Source organism: Podarcis muralis, chromosome 12 (genome assembly GCF_964188315.1).
Source record: "Podarcis muralis chromosome 12, rPodMur119.hap1.1, whole genome shotgun sequence".
NCBI lineage: Eukaryota > Metazoa > Chordata > Lepidosauria > Squamata > Lacertidae > Podarcis > Podarcis muralis.
In genome coordinates, this window is record NC_135666.1 from 58,851,004 (window position 1) to 58,870,184 (window position 19,181).

A 19,181-nucleotide genomic window follows, 5' to 3' on the forward strand; every position below is an offset into this window, starting at 1 on the left:
TGATATTCTGAGATTAACAAATGGTGGTCTGAATGAGCCATAATTTGCCAAAGTTTGTCCTAATGTCTGAATTAGCCCATAATGTTCTAAATGCCTGTAAAAGTAAATTATTTAAGAGCAATTTGAAAAAAAAAAAAAGCGTTCAGAGCACAAAAAGGCACACACCTTCTTTTTGCAGGCCTTAAATAGTCAACTGTTCTTCATTATTTTATACTTTTGTTTTGGCAGATTGCGACTTGGAATAAATATTTACAGCTATGTAATAAAGTCCAGAGAATTAGAGGTTTACGTCGCAAAATGAAGTTTTTAAAAACCATTAGAATTGCATGATACTATTGTGCTACTGCTGCCAGATGAATGATAGCAGCAGAATACCCTAAAGTTTATGAAGGAAATAATTGCCTGACCGCATCTCCGCAAGGAGGGTCAGGTTGGTATGTCACAGGAGCTGCAACAGAAGGGAAAAGGAAGTAAGCATGAAAGAATGGCCTGGATCCAAAGAGCCAAATGAATCAGCTCAGCTGATTCCTGTCCTACTCAGGGGTTCTCCACATTTCCCCTTGTGCAGCGGGGCAGTCTTCTCCAAAGGGACACCAGACTTTTCAGGATGGCTTCACTTGGGACTTCACTGACAAGCGTGCTTCAGAAACCCCAGTCCTCCTACTGCTCACTGGATCCTATCCTCAGTTTTTTAAAGGCTTGGAACCAGTGGTTGGTTAATGCACTTCCCACTCACTCCAAACACGGCCAGGCATAAGGGACACCCTGAAACTGATAGACAAGCTTCAGCACAAGTGTAATTTATATATAAACAAGCTACAACACTTCATGTGGCAGATGAACGATGGATGGAGTGCTTAAAGGAAGACTCTTGGGAGCACACTATGGTGTTGGAAAATGTGTACCGAGCATATACTTTTTGCACAGGAAAACAGGTGAGACCCCTGTGGACTGTAAAAAGCAAGTGACATATGAAAATGAATGATACCAGGCTATTGTTATTGGTTCTTTCACTTGCTTCTAGGTTAGGCGGTTTGTTGGTGAGTGTTCGAGACTTCCTGGCTATTGAGATTTGTGTTTCTTTTACAAAGGGGTATTTTTATAGCAAGCATATATACAAAAAAGTTTCACATGATTTCTTTAACAGAAGAGCTATCATAGCATGATTCTACTAAGTGGGACTGCTCTGTATTAGCAAGGGGCATGAGCTCAGAGACACATATGACTACAATTATTCTTGTGTATATAGGCATGGGAATGTGTGCAGAACAATGACTAGGGTGCATGTGGCAAGATGCATTGACATGCCTTGTCCATGGGTGCATTATTAAACACCAGCAGGTATCTAGCAGGGAAGAGAAAGATCTCTCCCACTTTTTGTCGCCTTGCTGCAGCAAATAGGAGTTCCTTTTGTATCATACATTCGTCTGCTCACCAATTCAGCATTGGTAGAAAAGTGTTAATCAATGTGCTTCTTTGTAAGGGCCATATCTCTGTGTCAGAGAACATATGCTCTACATGCAGCCAGCGCCAGACTCTTTCCCTAGCATCTCCAGTTAGAAGAAAGACCCCTGCCCAAGACCATGGAGGGTGGCTGCCAGTCAGAGTATGGCAGCCTTCCCCAACCTAGTGCACTCCAAAAGTTTTAACATATGATTCCCACCATCCCTGGCCTTGGGCCATGCTGGCCAGGGTGATGGGAACCTAACATCGGGATGGCACCAAGCAGGGGAAATCTGGAGTAGACAGCACTTGACTAAATGCACCAATGGCCTGACCCGGCACAAGGCAGCTTCCGGCATTGCTCCTGCTCTTGAAATTCTCTCCACCCAAATTTCCCCCTCGATATTGAAGTTGCAAATTACCTAGTTTTGTTTCTGGAATGAAACATTACATTAGGAATCCTCGGTTGTTCAGGTTTTTATTTCTGAATTCTGTGGAGACAAGCATGTTAAATGATTCTCTTAAAAAGAACTTTATCATAATATTATGTTCCACAGATCACAAAGTATAAGCACAGGTTTGTGAAATATGATCTACACTAGGTCTGTGAAACGAACCATTCCAAATGAAGCAGATACATCTAAAGGCATTGACTTTGCTCAAAGCAATGCTCATTTATTGCCATAAAATGCATGACAAATGTGAGTGTAAGCACCTTGATTGCGTCTTGTTCTAATATTTTGTTTATTAAAAAGTGAGAGAACAGAGAGAGCAGCAAAGGTTAAATTAAGCATGCATTGTTCCACTCTGAAAGTTTATAGGCCTATGGGACTTCCATATTGTTAAGAGAAAATGCAGCAAGCTTTTAAACATACAGGGAGGAATTCCATGTCGTGCTATGTTAAACGTTCCATCGCTGCAAGATTTTCAGTTTGCCAGATGGAATGTCCCCCCTCATCCCCACTAGTGCTGTTCTGGGGGTTCTCCCAACATCCCTCTGATCCAATTTCAGGAGTGCAGGAAGGAAAGGGGGAAGCCCCATTGTGTAAGTGGAAGACCTTGCACAGAACTTCTGCTGATGGAACTGCTGGGTGAATCCCACCCAAAGTCATTAACTTCGTCAAAAGAAGCAGTAAAATTAGCGTGTGACATTGTTATTCCCCAGTCATTTTTTTGCTCAAAGTAATGTATTATTCCAAAGGGAAATGATGAAACGCTTGATAGCACATGCATGGTGAAATATATTGCATTGGCTTTTGTGCATCACTTAAAGGATAAGGCACATGAAAATAAATATTGCATGGAGTGAATATAAGTCATATGGAGGGAAGCATTGTTTGCCTTGATTTAATTGCTGATCTCTTGATTAGTTGGAGGAGTCCGGGCACAAGAATGACACAAAATATGCCATCATTTGGGAGTAGATACTGTATATGGAAAGTTATCCACAAGATGGAAGCTTACTTGCACCCTAGGTATTAGGAAAAGAGGGAAGCAGGGAGGCAATTTGTTTCCCCATCAGTCAGGGTTCATCTTGGCCAGGGCTCAGCAACCTTTTTCAGCAAGGGGCCAGTCCACCGTCCCTCAGACCATTTAGGGGGGCCGGACTATATTTTAGGGGGGGGAATGAACGAATTCCTATGCCCCACAAATAACCCAGAGATGCATTTTAAATAAAAGCACACATTCTGCTTGTGTAAAAACACTGATTCCCGGATCGTCCGTGGGCTGGATTGAGAAGGCGATTGGGCCGCATCCGGCCCCTGGACCTTAGTTTGCCTACCCCTGATCGTGGCAATATATAGGCCTCAGAGCTGAGATGGCAACAGAATTGTCTTTGGAAACTCAGGCTGTGCAGCACCTTGTGTCTATGTGAGAAGAATCTCTGCAAGATCAGACCAAAGCTCCATCTAGTCTAGCATCCTGTTCTCACAAATCCTTCTTTCCAAATTTTACCAAGGCATTACCAGGGCAAACTACCAGAAAATAGTGGTTTAATGTTTACCACTATTGAAGAAACTTCTAGGAAAAAAACTAGACTTAAATAAAAAAAAACCCAACCCGTTTAGACAAAGAGGGACACATTATACAGATTGGTAGATTGAACAGTAATGATGATGAATTGAAAATGTCTTGCCAGTTTCATCTAGAAGCAATCAAGGGGAAATAGTGCATGACTTAGAAAATAGTGGGGTGGGTGGAATCTTAGCAAAGTATAGATGGCAGAGGGAGTAACAGATGAAGCCCAATCTTACGTTATTTTTACAAATACTTATACTTCACTTATTGTTCTGGTTTGGCAGGCTCATTATTTTTTTTAACGTATTTTTATTAGGACAGAGGTGCCTGGCGTGCTCTGGTCCATGGGGTCACGAAGAGTCGGACACGACTAAACGACTAAACAACAATTTTTATTAAAGATTTCTTGGTTTACAAAAGTATGTGCAATGTCTCTTTTTTCAAGTTACATTTTCTACAGATCAGTTTCATTTGTTGAGACATAGGTATTACATTAGGAAGAAAAGGGGGGAAGAGGTGGAGGGGGCGTGGTGGGTGGGAGTCGGGTTGGGTGGCAATGTTTCTATTTTACTTAATGTATGTGTGAGGTTTTGTGTCAGTGTTGCTTGTGCGAGTTCTCTTTACTAGTCACTTGTGCTCCTTTGGTGGTGAGAGAGGTCTAGGGTGTGGTTGTTTGTGATTGGCTGTGGTGAACTTTGTTTTCAAGTGTGAGTGGGGTGGGTGAGTGTTTCGAATCAGGTTAGCCATATTGATTCGTATGCTGTTGGTGGATTCTTGTCGTTGTCTTGTTGGGCTATGTATGTGATAAAACGGAGCCATATCAGGGTGAAGGTGTCTTCTTCCATTTGTCCCCGTGTCAGTTTCAGTTTATTGGTTAGTTTTTCTAATAAGGCTGTTTCCCATACTATTTGGTACCATTTGTCCGTGCTTACTCCTGACAGGTCTCTCCAGTGTCTGGTTATGATGTTTCTGGCTGCTGAGAGTAGGTGGGTTATGAGTTCTTTGTGATGTGAGTGGGCATTATTCTCTTGGAAGATGTTTAGTAGGGCCAGTTATGGGGTGATGTCTATTACTTGTTTGGTTATTTTGCATATTTCTTGTATGGTTGTTGTCCAGAATAGTTGGATTTTGGGGCATTCCCATCACATGTGGAGGTATGTGCCTGTGGAAGTGCATCCTCTCCAGCATTTTGGTGAGGTTCCTGGGCGTATTAGCGCTAGTTGGCAGACTCATTATCCGATAGTATTGCAAGGAAATCAGGCATCCAGTGAGGTTCAATTTATTTTTAAATTGTTTGAAATCTTAATTGGGGAATGAAATTTCAGTTAGGTAATTTTATTTCATGTTCATTGTATGTAGATGATGCATTGTTAGTTCCTGCAACTCCCTGTACAATAGAGTTACAAGGCATCTTTCTTTAGTTTGGCAGGCAAGCAACCTGAATTTATACAATTAAAAAATCAGAAAAGGAACAGTATCTGTGAGCATATCAACAGAAATATATCTGTATGTAGATCAAATTATTTTTAAAAAAGCAGAATAAACAATTAGATTGTCCTTATATGGTAGGAAATGTAGTTATGGGGGGATTTTTGTCTTTCTGCAAAGAAACAGTAATAAGGGTTTTAATGCCAACAATTAGAGTTTTAGGCTAATGTTGTCTTTAAGAAATCTACTGACCTTGCAAATAATGACCGCTCCCCGCTTAAAACGGGGGGCGCCCTTTGCGTGGACGCGCGCAGCCCCTAGATCTGGAGCAGCCCCAACAGCATAGGCTTGGCTTTGCCTTCCCTCAGGTGGGATACTTGGAGGTCTCCGCCTACCTCAGTGAGCTGCCCAATCCCACCTGGGGGAAGCGTTGCCAAGGAGACCAGGCCAGGTAGGGGAGGGATTACCTGCCCACACAATAGAGGGAGGATCTTACCTGGGAATCCCACTTGGCTCCAGAGCTTCTCCCACCCTACCCACCCTCAGTTAATGTCTTATTTTGCAGGTTAACTTTTCTTCACAGGTTTTGCAGGTTAACTTTTCTTCACAGGTATGCGGGCGCTGCTACGTTAAGGTCACTGTTAAAGGGCCGGAAAGGAATTTCCCTGCATTGGCAGGTTTCGCCTTTCCCGTAGCAAAACGTCACAACTTTGGCGGTATCAGGCCTTGGGCGGAATCCTTTTGTCCATCTTCCTCTTGCGGCGGCGATACCAGGGTTCCCCTTAAAGGGGTTTTCTGAAGGGAGGCTTTGGCCGTGCACCGAAAGGTCATCATTGCTCTCCCCTGAGGCGGCGGCGTAACGGGGGCGGCTATCTCTGCTTGAACATATGTTCTCCAGAGCCGGCCCATCCCCCCCCCCCCACACTGGATAACCCTGATGCTCCCTAGGTCCCCGGCTGGGGACTGGGGAGGGAGAACGCCCAATGCCTGAGCCAAGGTCTACCCACATTTGAAATTAATAAAGTTGTGGCCAATTTAATCCCATAGCACGTTGTCTTGAGTCGTTATTCCACATGACGGGGGGACCGCGCAGGATCTGGGGACTCCGCCTGTCCACGCAAACAAAACAAACAAACAAAAAAAAACATTCAGAAGTTAAACTGATGGACATCTCAGTTTTGTCTTGGGGAGGATAATAAACTATCGGTTAATGATGGAAGTTTATTCTTCTAACAAGCCACTAAAATTTATGCATGTTAAATTCATGTAGCATATCTGAGTCAAGAAGTGGGGAGATTTGCAGCATGGTTCCAAGAGCCTCTCTTGGATCTTTGCAAGAATTGTAGAAAAGAAGTATAGTATACATGGAGGGTTCGTTGTTTCTTTTTTAAAACACACACACACACACACCTCACAATAACTACAGCAATATTCCAAGACAGGTCTGACACATACACCACTTTCTTTATTAACAGAAAAGATTTGTATCTTGGCAGGTATAACTAGCACACATACTGTACATCAGTCCACTGAATTACTTACTCTGTGGCTGAGATCCAAAGTGTCCAAATGGAAAATAATTGTGCATGAGCACAGAAAGCTGCTGATTTGTCTTCTCAGCTGCAGCTCCTTGCACCTTCTCCAAAGATATTTCGGAAGGCTAGCCTGCCCCCCACTGCCCAATTGATTTTCAATACAGCCTGGAGGGCTGCAGTTAGCAGAAGTCAGTGGGATATGCAATGGGTTCGGATGAAGCCTGAACTGCAGCAGGTTAATTTAGAGAGATTTAAGGCTTGTCTGAAGCAAAGTAGGTGTTCTCCAAAAGAGCTCAAAGTAGTCTTCCTGAAGCGCTAAGTCCAAGACAAGGACGGCATGTCTGAAGAAATGGATCACCCCACCTCCTGCAAGCTCTCTTGATTCCACCCAGGGTATATCTTTACTAGGGCTCCTTTCCCCCTTTACTTTTAGAAACACTGATTTTTGAAATTGTGCAGGCTACTTAACCAAGAGGCACCTCTAAGATTTCCCAACAAAAGCAAAGCCTTTTCCTTCTCCCCAGATTTTAAACAGGCGCACTGACACACACCCCCTTACACAAATGCCCCTGCACCTTATTTGGCAGAATTTATCCCCTCAGAAGGGGCAACTATGGCTGAAAATTTAATTCAATTCTGTTCAAAGAATAAGGGGGGGGAGCAGTTATAGCAGTTACAATTTTTTAAATAATCAAAATGTAAAGGAAGACTTGAAGGAAAAAATAAATAAATAAATAACACCCTACACTTAATTGTTTGAAATTTGGGAGGCATCACCCACTCAGAAATGGCTTCTATACCTTCGAATTCTATCCAGTTCTGTCAAAAAAGTAAAATAAAAGAAAGGAAAAGTTATAGGCATTTGCTTGCTTGCCAGTGTAACTGAATGGGAAGACATACAAAGGCTCTAATTTTCTAAGTTTATATGTCAAAAGCCTTACTGAAATCAAGATATAGTATGTTGGCAGCATAAGTCCCTCCCATTCCACATATTGGGTTTAATTGTTCTCTGTCATAAAATAAAGGATGAAATTTCAGTGGCAGTAACAGGGATATTGCTGGTGCTAGATTTTTCATTCTTCTTTTGCAATAAAGAGTAATTTAAAATATTACAGCAATACAAAACTGAAATGACAAGCCCCACAACTCCAGTATTTCTCTTTGACAAGTAAAACTGCTGCATGAGATTTGTATTTGTTAAATATAATTAATCATATAGCCTACCTAGAGGGAGCCTGTTCATGTAGCACAGATTCTACATACGGAGGTCCTTGACTATTATTTATCAGATATGACATTTGTATTCAAATATGTGGGTTATAATAATTGAAGCCATCAGCAACAACTGTGAAATACTGGACAACACAGGGACTTCCAGCACTCCATGCATAAAGCGAATATGTATTGTCCTTCCTTAACGGGGCTTCATCATGAACCATACTTTTAGTTGCAGCTTTCTGTATCACTGGGCGATGCTTATTGTTATATATTTGCTTCTTCTTCTTTTTAGGTTCTGCACAATGGGCTTGTCATGGAGATGGATCATCCAACAGTAGGGAAGATAGCTGTTCCAGGTAGGCATATTTCCTTCATTTTTGGTTTTCTTGATGGAAGCCAGCTCCAGAGACTATTGACCTGAAGCAGGATTATATATATATATATATATATATATATATATATATATATATATATTATAAGATATTTATTAAGATTTTTTTAAAGTATTACAACAAAAAATGAGAAAGAAAGAGAGGGGAAAAAATAGATACAAAATAAAAATGGTTAAAAACACTCAAATTTTCCATTGCTTATTTTTCTTTAGCTTGTTTCCCGGACCTCCTCATACCTCCCTTTTTTGTATTCCAGTTCAGTTTGTTGGTTCAGCAAATCCTTACCCTCTTTATTTATCCTAATCTTTGATCTTAATATAATAACATTAGATTTTTACCTCTTAACAACCCCTTTTTCATATTCCCTTAAAGCATTACAGCTAGAAACCACTTAATTTCTATCCAACATCGTTCTAACATTCATTAATTTTACAATATTTCTGTAGATAATCTTTGAACTTCTTCCAATCTTCTTCCACCAACTCTTCTCCCTGGTCTCGGATTCTGCCAGTCATTTCTGCCAGTTCCATATAGTCCATCACCTTCATCTGCCATTCTTCCAGGGTGGGTAGATCTTGTGTCTTCTGAAGCAGGATTATATCTGAGCTAAGGCTGGGCAATATATTGACATATCATCCCAAACCGGTTAGAAGTCCATATGATGATATTGGTTTCATAATTTTTGACCTGGCAATATATTGTGAATCATATATTGTGTGTGTGTGTGTGTGTGTGTGCTCATGCTATGTCAAAATCACGGTGTGTGAAAAACCTTGAAGCCAGCCAATGCCTCTACAAAGCTCCATCCTTATTTCAGACATTGTGATATATAGGTATATCACGATGTTTAGCTGGCAATATATCGCAGTGTTGAAAACCAGATATTGCCCAGCCCTAATCTGGGCTGCTGTAAGGGGGCGACAGTTTTCAAAGCTTGATTGTTCTTTTTAACTCTCAGTGCTTCATGCACATGATACCAAACACTGAATTAAATTATGACACTAAAAGGAACCCTGTTTCACATCCCAAATGTGAGTTGCTCCGGTACCATGGGAGGGATGAGGTGGTTGTGAGATCAGCAGAGTGTGAATCCACCAGTGAAGCCAATCTGGTCTCCTGCTGGTGTGTTTGAACCGTGCCAACCTCCCTGCTGTCTCATTGCTGACTCTCCTGCTAAACAGCAGTGGCTCACCTGTTGGGAGGTCAGGTTAATGCCTCCACTCCATCCGCTTCTAAACACCTTCCAATTTCTTGGTTGGGTCTTGTATGTCTGAGTATTTCTGCTAGCTGAATGGGCATTAGATTGTCATAAGACCACCAGTGAATTGCATATGTTCTGCAATATCAATTAAGATCTGTTACTTTCCCTGTTAGATTCTCAAGAAGGCAAGCATGCATAAGCTGTTGCCTAGGGTGGTGTGTGTTCCAGCCTAGATCATTTCCTAAGGACCAGGGTCCAGATGTTTCTGAATGATGCTAGAGTTATGAAAGGTTGTTCCATTTTTGTGGTTACAGTCTCCAGCTCTCCTTTGCGCAATAGTTGTCCTGACTTGATGCATACATGGACCATGTTGCCTGACATAAACTGGGCCTTTATTGGGCAAAATAATTGGCATTGTGCCTCAAAGATAGTGCATATTCTAGAACTCTTCCAGTAATCTATCTTCCCAAGGAAATAGGCCACTGTACCTGAAACCTCCAGAAATCCATTAAGGGCAGCCCAACAGATGTGGCACTTTGCGTCTAGGCTGTCTTTCCTCTCATCCTGTGACCAAGTCTCTCTCTGATTCCCAGGGCAAGGCAAGGCAAGGAGGTTTAACTTTTGCTTTATGAAAAGGCTCCCTTGAACAAAGTATGGGGACCCCTATCTTGAAAAAAATCTTAGCGTAAGTTTGATGAAATGTTTGTGCTTTGTTTTTATGAATGTTTCTGTTAAACCATCTATGAATGGCAATCCTCAAACCACTTATTCCACAGTAGTCCCTTTGAAGTTAATTGCTTACCCTGGAGTCAGTTGGGCTAATCTGGAAAAAAAGCAGTGTATATGTGCACATCTGTGTTTGCTTTAGGTTTACCTTGAGCCGTACATAAATTGTGAACTTATGTGTTTGAAAGAAATGGAAAAATATGGCTGAACAACAGAAGGATGGTATTTTTCCTAGTGATATGAAGAAAGGGGGGTCTCAAAAATAAGGTGGGACTTTTTCTTGTTATGTTGGTACTGTCACTTCTCAAGTTAAAAGTAAGCATGTTGTGTGGAGCTGGAATGAGAAAAGATCTCTGAGATAAATAATGTTTCCTTTCTTCAAATAGTTTTAGTCTCATAATCAAGATGTGCTCAACCAGGTGAAGCATATTGAGGGCATACAGGAAGGAAAGAGAGAGGGAAAAGGCCAGCATCAAAATGGGGTTCTGCCAAGAGAGATTAAAAATCAAATGTTTGCCTTTTAATCCACCGAGGGAGGCAGCACACTGTGCTTGTGCTTCAGTGGAAATGTAATTAATCAAAAATATGATTTTAATTGGCTAACATCCAGGTTAGATTACTGCAGTGTAGGATACATGGGGCTGCCTTTGAAGATTAACTAAAAACTTAAATAATTTCAGAATGCAGCAATCAGACTATTGACCATAATTGCTTTCTGTTGCTATAATATATTGGCTTCCTGTGTGTTTCCAGACATTACTCAAGCTGCTGAGTTTAACTAATAAAGTCTTCTCCTGTTGGAGACCAGGGTTTCAGAGGGAGCACCTACTTCATGGTGACCATACCTGTTTATTAAGAGCAAGTTTCCTCCACGAACTGGGTCAGCAGGGAGTGGCTGAGAAGGGGGTTTGTGCTGTGCTGGTGCTGTCCTTGGATTTGGTTGCCTGCTGCCCCCCCCTTTGCAGGGTCAAAGCCATTGTATCTGTCTGGTTCAATGAACAACATGTTCCATGAGAGCCAGTGTGGTGTAGTGGTTAAGAGCAGTGGACTTGTAATCTGGTGAACCGGGTTCGCGTCCCCGTTCCTCCACATGCAGCTGCTGGGTGACCTTGGGCTAGTCACACTTCTCTGAAGTCTCTCAGCCCCACTCACCTCACAGAGTGTTTGTTGTGGGGGAGGAAGGGAAAGGAGAATGTGAGCCGCTTTGAGACTCCTTAAAGGGAGTGAAAGGCGGGATATCAAATCCAAACTCTTCTTGTTCATGTAGTTATTGACTGTAAGCTTGATGCTGCGATCCTTTGTGCACTTACTTGGGAGTAAGCCCTTTTGAGCTCTGTGGAAGTTGCTGCCAGGTAGAAATGTGCCAGATTGTGCTGTAAGCCACTTATGACAACAAATAAGGGGATTTGAGCATTTCTATCAACAATTTTTAAAGTTGCATTTTGACTTGTGAAGAAGCAAACTAGAACCTGAAATTCAATTCTTTTGGAAGAAAATATTGGGAAGAAATACCTTGCAGATGGCAACAGGAAAAGTACATAAACTTTTCATGTTGTGTGCAGCCCACAATCTATCTTGTGGAAAGAAAATACTCCTCAAGGGACAAGGTTAAACTGCAAGGAGAGGGAAGGGATGAAAAGGAATGTTCTAATGGCTGTCAACAGAGGTAGGACGAACAGGCAGAAATGTGAGTTTTTGCATAGGTAAACGACAGTACTACCCAAAGCTTAGCTAACTTAAACTTGATTAAAACTCAAAACCTGTGACAGTGCATTGAAATTAAAATAAATAATCTTATCCTCCGATAATTTCCCATTTAGAGGAGCCTCTGTAAATGGCTCCTTGCATTGAAGCATATCGCTAAATGGTTCTTTTAGACAGTTGTACTGGAGAAGCACCAGTGTTTTCTTTTGTAACTCGGGGTGAATATGCCTGAATATAATGCACTAGTATAGCCATGTCCTGATGGTATAAAGTACAGAAATAGTTCACTTAGTGTTATCAGCAACCCTTTAAGGGAATTTTCCATTTACACATTCCTGTGCCATATGATGAAGCCCATGTCTACAAACTTACTGGCAGCCGCCAAATCCAGAGTGACTGATACTTTGCATGTGCTTCCTTTGCCAACCTACAATGCTAAATCTGGATCTAAACGCCATAATGCTATGCATAGGAAGCTGACTTGCTCTCCAAACTTGCTTCATTTCAGATGGTGCTTTTGGGGGAGCCAGAAAATGGGTTGTAACAAATTTTCCAGACAGCTGGAAGAGGAACTACCTTTTCTCTATGGAATTATGCTGTTCTGTTGCCATTAGCATAGCATAAAGGCAGTGTTCCCCCTAGATCTGGAATAGGGAGTATTTTTACTCAGCACGTGTTTCGTAATCCCAGTGATGGGACTGAACAGGAAGAGTAGTTTTTCGCAGAGATCTTCCAGAGTGTCAGGGCAGGAGGTGTTTATGTCCTGGGCAGCAAAAGAGCCTCACTGGCTCATCATCTCATGTCCAGCTGCCATTTTGAGATAAGGATGGTGCTGAAGGAAGGCTCACATTCAGCAGGATTTTTCCTGTCTAGGCTCGTTATTTGCCTGTTTCTATCAGAATGCGGGGACACAAGGAGGTTGATAACAACCACAACTGGTTGAACTGCGCCAGAGAGATCTAGGAGATGAAGGATGAGAGCAGCCAAGCAGCCACAGCAGTGGACCTCGTAAAACTCAGATATTCAAATTGTAGCATCCCTTTTCCCTTGGTATTTCTTACATAACTTCTATGATTATCTCTTCGTCCAACTGAACCTCTTCAGGGGGAGCAAGAGAAATAATTTCTACCTTCCTTCTATTTTGTTGGTGTTAGTCAGAATACAAGACACTCTAACATCCAGGCTAGACTGTTCAACAGCCCCCAACGCACATTAATTGCATTAATTTGCATTTATACCGGTCAGTCATTTTGCCCCACCTGTCTACATCTTTGTATCTACAGCATCTGACCATCACCTCCAGGAGTAGCCCACACACTGCTCTCCAGATGCTGTTGGACTACAACTCCTGCCCTCCCTCACCATTGGCCAGGCTGGTGCTCCTGCTTGGAGTTTGAAATCCAACATCTGCAGGGCACCATGTTGGCCACTCTTGGTCTATACAGACACACACACACACACACAGAGAGAGAGAGAGAGAGAGAGATGGTGATAATATTGATACACTTTGTAGGATTTCATGAGACATCTAGCCATGAAGATTCATTAACATTGCATTTCAGTGATGGCCAGCAGTGGCTCGTGTTGTTCTTAGCAGTCACATTAAACTCCAGAAAGAGAAAATAGACTGGGAAATGGTGGTCAGGCTTTTATTGGATAGACTGTAATGGATATACACAATAAAACATAATGTTAGCTATAGGCCTCTTTTATCAGGCTGTTAGCAAATGCGGTGGGGGGCAGAGTGAAGGGGGGGAGAACTAGATATATGGAGGACGACTAGATATATGGACAGAGACAAATGTTGCTTGAAAAATGTTGCCTTCCATTGAGGGATTTTGCAGGAAATTAAGGAAGTCTGCACTACATGACATTGTTTCCTGCAGCTAGGAGATCTCACACAATAGGAACAACAACAACAGAATTTGCGGGTTCGGAGGGGGGATATATTCCTTTCCATTTGCAGGGAGCACCTCTGCCTGAACTTCTGATCCTGTCTGCTTCTCATCACACATTCCTTTTTTTGTGCATAGCTGATGTTGCTTGAGAAATTTTAATTTCGCTTCACTATTTATGGCACATTGGAGACAAACAGCCTCACCAGCATTACCATTACTTCATTCGTCTTTTTTAGTCATCAGTGCTGACTGCTTATGTCTTTTACATTCACAGGGCTGATTTCAATTTTAAGGAATTCAGTGCCTTTTCAGGAACTCCACAGAAATGATGCATGTCAACTCATTTGGCAGAGCTCTCAAAGCTGGGAGTGAGGGGGGGTCAGGAGAGAAACTTTAATAAATATGTAATAAGGTGACTGACAGTGATTAGTGATCATAGATCCCAAAAAGAGAGAAGAGGGGAGAAAGGAAGACAAAGGCTAAATTGCTGAAAGGTTTTGTTTCTAATTTGCTGCTTTCTATTTTTTGTGGGTGGCAATTTTAAGTGTGGCTTCTGTCTTTTGCAAATAATTTTTAATAGCTGCTTATAGCTGCACTGTGGGTTAAACCACAGAGCCTAGGACTTGCCGATCAGAAGGTCGGCAGTTCGAATCCCCGCGACAGGGTGAGCTCCCATTGCTCAGTCCCTGCTCCTGCCAACCTAGCAGTTCGAAAGCACTGTCAAAGTGCAAGTAGATAAATAGGTACCGCTCTGGCGGGAAGGTAAACGGCGTTTCCGTGCGCTGCTCTGGTTCTCCAGAAGCGGCTTAGTCCAGTTCAGATCGAATGCTAAACCATGGCAGGTGTGAACAGGAGATAGGAAGCGTCCACTTCCTGTTTTTAACTACCCATGGTTTATCATTATATCCAGAAACATCAGCGTCAACAGCATAGACCATATCTTTAACTGGGCGTGGGAGAGAGGGCTGGGCTCAACCTCCCAAGAAGGTGATCAGGACTATTGCAACTAGCCATTTGTGTGAGATTTCCCATTGAGGGCTGGGAACTGTTCACTCTCTCTAGCTCTGCATGCTTCTACCATGCACAGCAGCTATTTTGGTACAGGATTTCTGACCCAATAAGGAAATGCACACGTAGGAGCCAGCTTCCATGAGGCTGCTCCTTTCTGTGGTTTGGGAGCGAGGGAAGGAAATTCTCAGAATGCTCCTCACACAAATTCAATTTAATTCAAATGGGACTAGCAGGCGACAAGACTTCAGTGGAATGTGGACTCTGATTCCTTAGATTTATGAAATTATTATTATTTTGCTTCTTGTCTTACTTACAAATTGCGTTGAGTCACAACAAGGCTTCCCAGACGCTTTAAAACTTTGTTGTGTTGATCATACTAATAGAAAGTTGCTGCTGTTTAGTCACATGGCAGTGTTGGGATTCAGTCCCTCAAACAAGACAGGAAGTCAAGTCTCTCCTAGGGGGGTTATGCAATTGGGGTGTGCTTTCTCTTTCCAGTGTGTGTCTCTAGTGTGTGTTCCTTCATTTCTCCCAAGGGAAAAATTAGTGTGCTTTAGGTTGCAATCCTGTACCAATTCACCCAGGAATAAGTCAGTAGGATGGTCTTCTGAGTAGACATTATAGGTTTTCATTGACAGATGCAGAGACAGTACACACATCTCTGTGCTGGAAGGTATGTGGGCTCAGGTTAGAGTTTTCTAAACAGGCATGGGAAACACTTGGTAAATTTCTCAGGTGCTTCCAGAAAGGAGCTTATTGTGGAGTCAGTGCTGGTCACGCACACAAGTGTCCACATGATGTTGTTGTCAGCAAAGTACCCTCCATATTTCTTCTTGCCAAAGTAAATCTGATGAATAAAAATCCCCCATTAGATACCTGCTGTCGATGTTAAATGTGGAAGCTGATTAGCACCCTATTTTTGGGCAGTTTGTTGTAAGTGTGTGACATTTTGGTGTGGTGGCCTCTAAAGCCACACCATACTTCTGTTTGCTCCTCACCTGAGCACAACTAGCCATGTTATTAACTGCAGCCCAAGTGACATGGATGTGCCTTTCCCCACCAATTGCCACATTCAACCCAGTGAGGAAGAGCTGTTTTCTCAAGAAGATCCACACAGTACATATCAGGAATGACCATGGAGACTAGTTGCAGTGCACACATTAATTCTAGATTCAGGTAGGTAGCCGTGCTGGTCTGACGCAGTCAAAATAAAAAAATAAAAAAATTGTCCAGTAGCACCTTAGAGACAAACTAAGTTTGTTCTGGGCATAAGCTTTCGTGTGCATGCACACAAAAGCTTATACCCAGAACAAACTTAAGATAAAGGGACCCCTGACCGTTAGTTCCAGTCACGGACTACTCTGGGGTTGTGGTGCTCATCTTGCTTTACTGGCCAAGGGAGCCGGCGTTTGTCCGCAGACAGCTTCCAGGTCATGTGGCCAGCATGACTAAGCCGCTTCTGGCGAACCAGAGCAGCACACGGAAACACCATTTACCTTCCCATCGGAGTGGTACCTATTTATCTACTTGCACTTGACGTGCTTACGAACTGCTAGGTTGGCAGGAGCAGGGACACTTAGTTGGTCTCTAAGGTGCTACTGGACAATTTTTTAATTTACTTCAACTGCATACATCATGTTCATTTTAAAGAGGGGGGGGGAGAGAGAGAGGCCTTCTACAAGTCCTCTTTATCATCATTGGGCAGGCCTTAGATGGATAAATATGACTTTCCTGCAAGACCACAGTATTAATAGTATTATGGGTATGCATACATTTGTTTCTAGAGCTAAAGCTCAACTGAAGGGATGTCTTCTTACTAATTTCTGCAAACAGTATAAATTGTATGTGTTCCTCTGTGTGTGTCTGTGTATACATATGCACATGCATGCGCGCGCGCACACATGCACACAAACACGCAGAGTAATTCACCTTCAGACATTACTTTATCTGAAAAAGCAAATTCCTTCAACTCTTGAATGGTAACATTTATTTTTCTCCATCAAACATGTGTTTCTGCCTGTTTTTGTTTTAACTGTATGGTTTAGATTGTACTATCAACATTTCCTGGGGTGCCAATTAGCAAAGAAGAGCTGTTTTTACTTCATTGTGTTTTAAATCTTAATAAAACCAAGGAAGCTGAGTTTGTTTGACAGATCTTCCTGCTGAGAAATATGCCCACCAAAGATGACATGTTCAATGGGAATGTTTATTCATAGGAATCCAATTATTTCAGGAGTAAACATTTTTAATAGGCCTGCACCTTTATCCCAAACATTTGTACTGGTGTTGCTGTCTGCAGTGTTAATCACTGACATTGTGTAATCCTGTTGAGTTTTATTGTTACCGTGTGTTTTTTCAACCATGTATATGTGGTGCAGTCCAGTCCAGCTATCCTGTGCATAAACAAACAAAAGAAGAGCAATCCTTGTTTTATCACGATTGCCTGCCACCCTGACATATCATTCCACATGATGCTCTGACACCATCAGCCACTGCACCTCATCCTAGATCTTAACTTGGACTGTTTCTGTGTTCCTGAAGTTTCACCAAGCACTTTCCTCTTCCTCCTTGTGACAAACTCAGCCAGGTGCTTAGCTGATCCTTAGTGGGCTGTTGTAAAACATGCATGCGGGCCTCGTGTGCATTGTAAAATAACCAAATTACTTCAACACACATACATTTCAAGTATCGTTATGATCTTTCATAATTAGTGAGTAGGAAAAATGTTTTCCACTGCCTGCAGTGAAGCTCCATACCATTAAAAATAAGGACATGTTTTCAATATTTAGATAATTTCACTTAAGTGTTAAAGGCACTGGGGGTTGACTAGATGCATTCTTTCATGCACTCCCCACATATTTCTTCCAAATGGAGACCAGCACAAACCCGTCCCCTAAGAACAGAAACGAGGCAGGGAAATTTACAGTTCACGGATCTTCGTGCATTTGCAAAATGTTGCACAGGCTTTTATTTTGATTCCCACCCTTTCCCCCCTTTATTCACATTAAAAGCTGGACTTTTAAAATAAGTGTAAGAACTCAAATATAGTCAGAGCCTGTTCCATTCATTGCTTTTAAATCAATATGGAACATCCGACCAGACCAGACCCACCCACCCACCTCCAAAACCCAATGTCAGCAACAATGTGTTGTCAGAATCCCATCCATCTCAGACTCGAGGGATACCTCTGAAGAAAAGGCATAGAATTATGTGTAGTACAGCTGGGGGACCTGGAAAACCCCACAAAACTCCCAGAAGTGCCTTGGCTCAGGAAACCCCTCCCAGTGACTCATCCAACCACAGCCCAAGCCCTGCCTTGATCCCCAGTTGTTCTTCTTCTTCATCACCCAAACCTCCAAAGCGAAGGTTGCAACAGACTTGGTGGAAAGACCAGATTCAACTCATGTGCACTGGAGGAGGGAGAAGACTCAGCTGTGAAGAGTGACCCATCAGATGGCCAGAAAGTGGAGGAGCTGATAGGATATGCACCTCTCAGATGCTTCTGGACCCTTTTTGCTACTTTAACAGCTCCTTACTGTCCTCCTTAGTGTCCAGATCACTTTCTCACCTCCAGAAATCCCCTGCTCAGCTCCCGTTCTCACTCCAGTACCAGTGCTAACACCTTTACTAGGTCCTGGCTTTCAGGACAGACGACCAAACAAAATGAGTCTCATCAAAAACTGCATTTCTTGCTGACTCACTTGCTATGTGATGAAAATATTTGTCATTTATATAGCAATCTTTGATTGCTTTAACCTTCTTTGTACACTTTAACCCTTACAAAATAGGTCAGTGTTGTTTTCCCTTTAGTGGTGGGGGATGGGCTGAAGTGGGAAGAATAGTGACTTGCCTCAAGTCCAGGCATAGGCAAACTCGGCCCTCCAGATGTTTTGGGACTACAACTCCCATCACCCCTAGCTAACAGGACCAGTGGTCAGGGATGATGGGAGTTGTAGTCCCAAAACATATGGAGGGCCAAGTTTGCCTATGCCTGCTCAAGTCCCATTGTGAGTTCATGACTGTGGTGAGTTTTGAAGGGGGAATTCTCTGGCTCACACACTTAGCAGCAAGAGTGCATCAGCTGATGTCAAGCTGCATGCAAGGGAAACACTGGCCCAGTCTGGACATATACTTGGAGATGGTTTAGTGCTGTATGAATAAGCCTGCCTGGACCTCAAGCTCAAGTACTCCTCCCTCCATTCTCGTCCTCTGATCTGTTTCATCTCTTTGCAGAAGCCGATTGTCATTTGAAAAAGAGAAAAAGCGAGCAAACCTATAATTGGAGGGATGGGGAACTATCTGAGGCAGTAGTTCTTTAAATACCAGTTGCTGGGAAGGACAAGTAAGGAGAGTGCTGTTGCACTCAGGTCCTCTGATGGACTTCCCCTAGGCATCTGGTTGGTCACCATGGAAATAGGATGCTGGACCAAATGACCTTTGACCTTGTCTAGCTTGGCTCTTACTACATGAGGGCCACACCTGTAGATCCAAATCAAATCACAGCATCTGATTCTGACCATGACCCTGAAGGAACATGACCCTCTTGGGAGAGGCCATGTGGGGCCTGTCTCGAAGCTCTGACTTAGTAGTGGTGCTACTGGCTCTG

General features: G+C 42.6%; 1 protein-coding gene across 6 annotated transcripts in view; it reads left to right on the forward strand.

The window, feature by feature from the left end:
• SUGCT (succinyl-CoA:glutarate-CoA transferase) overlaps positions 1-19,181 on the forward strand; it is a 287,447-nt gene that overhangs the window by 237,821 nt on the left and 30,445 nt on the right. For all 6 annotated transcript variants that reach the window (XM_077916528.1, XM_028750513.2, XM_077916531.1 and 3 more), the window contains one exon: positions 7,936-7,999. In XM_077916528.1, coding sequence (XP_077772654.1) covers positions 7,936-7,999 — 64 coding nt within the window. The remainder of the gene's footprint in view (positions 1-7,935; positions 8,000-19,181) is intronic.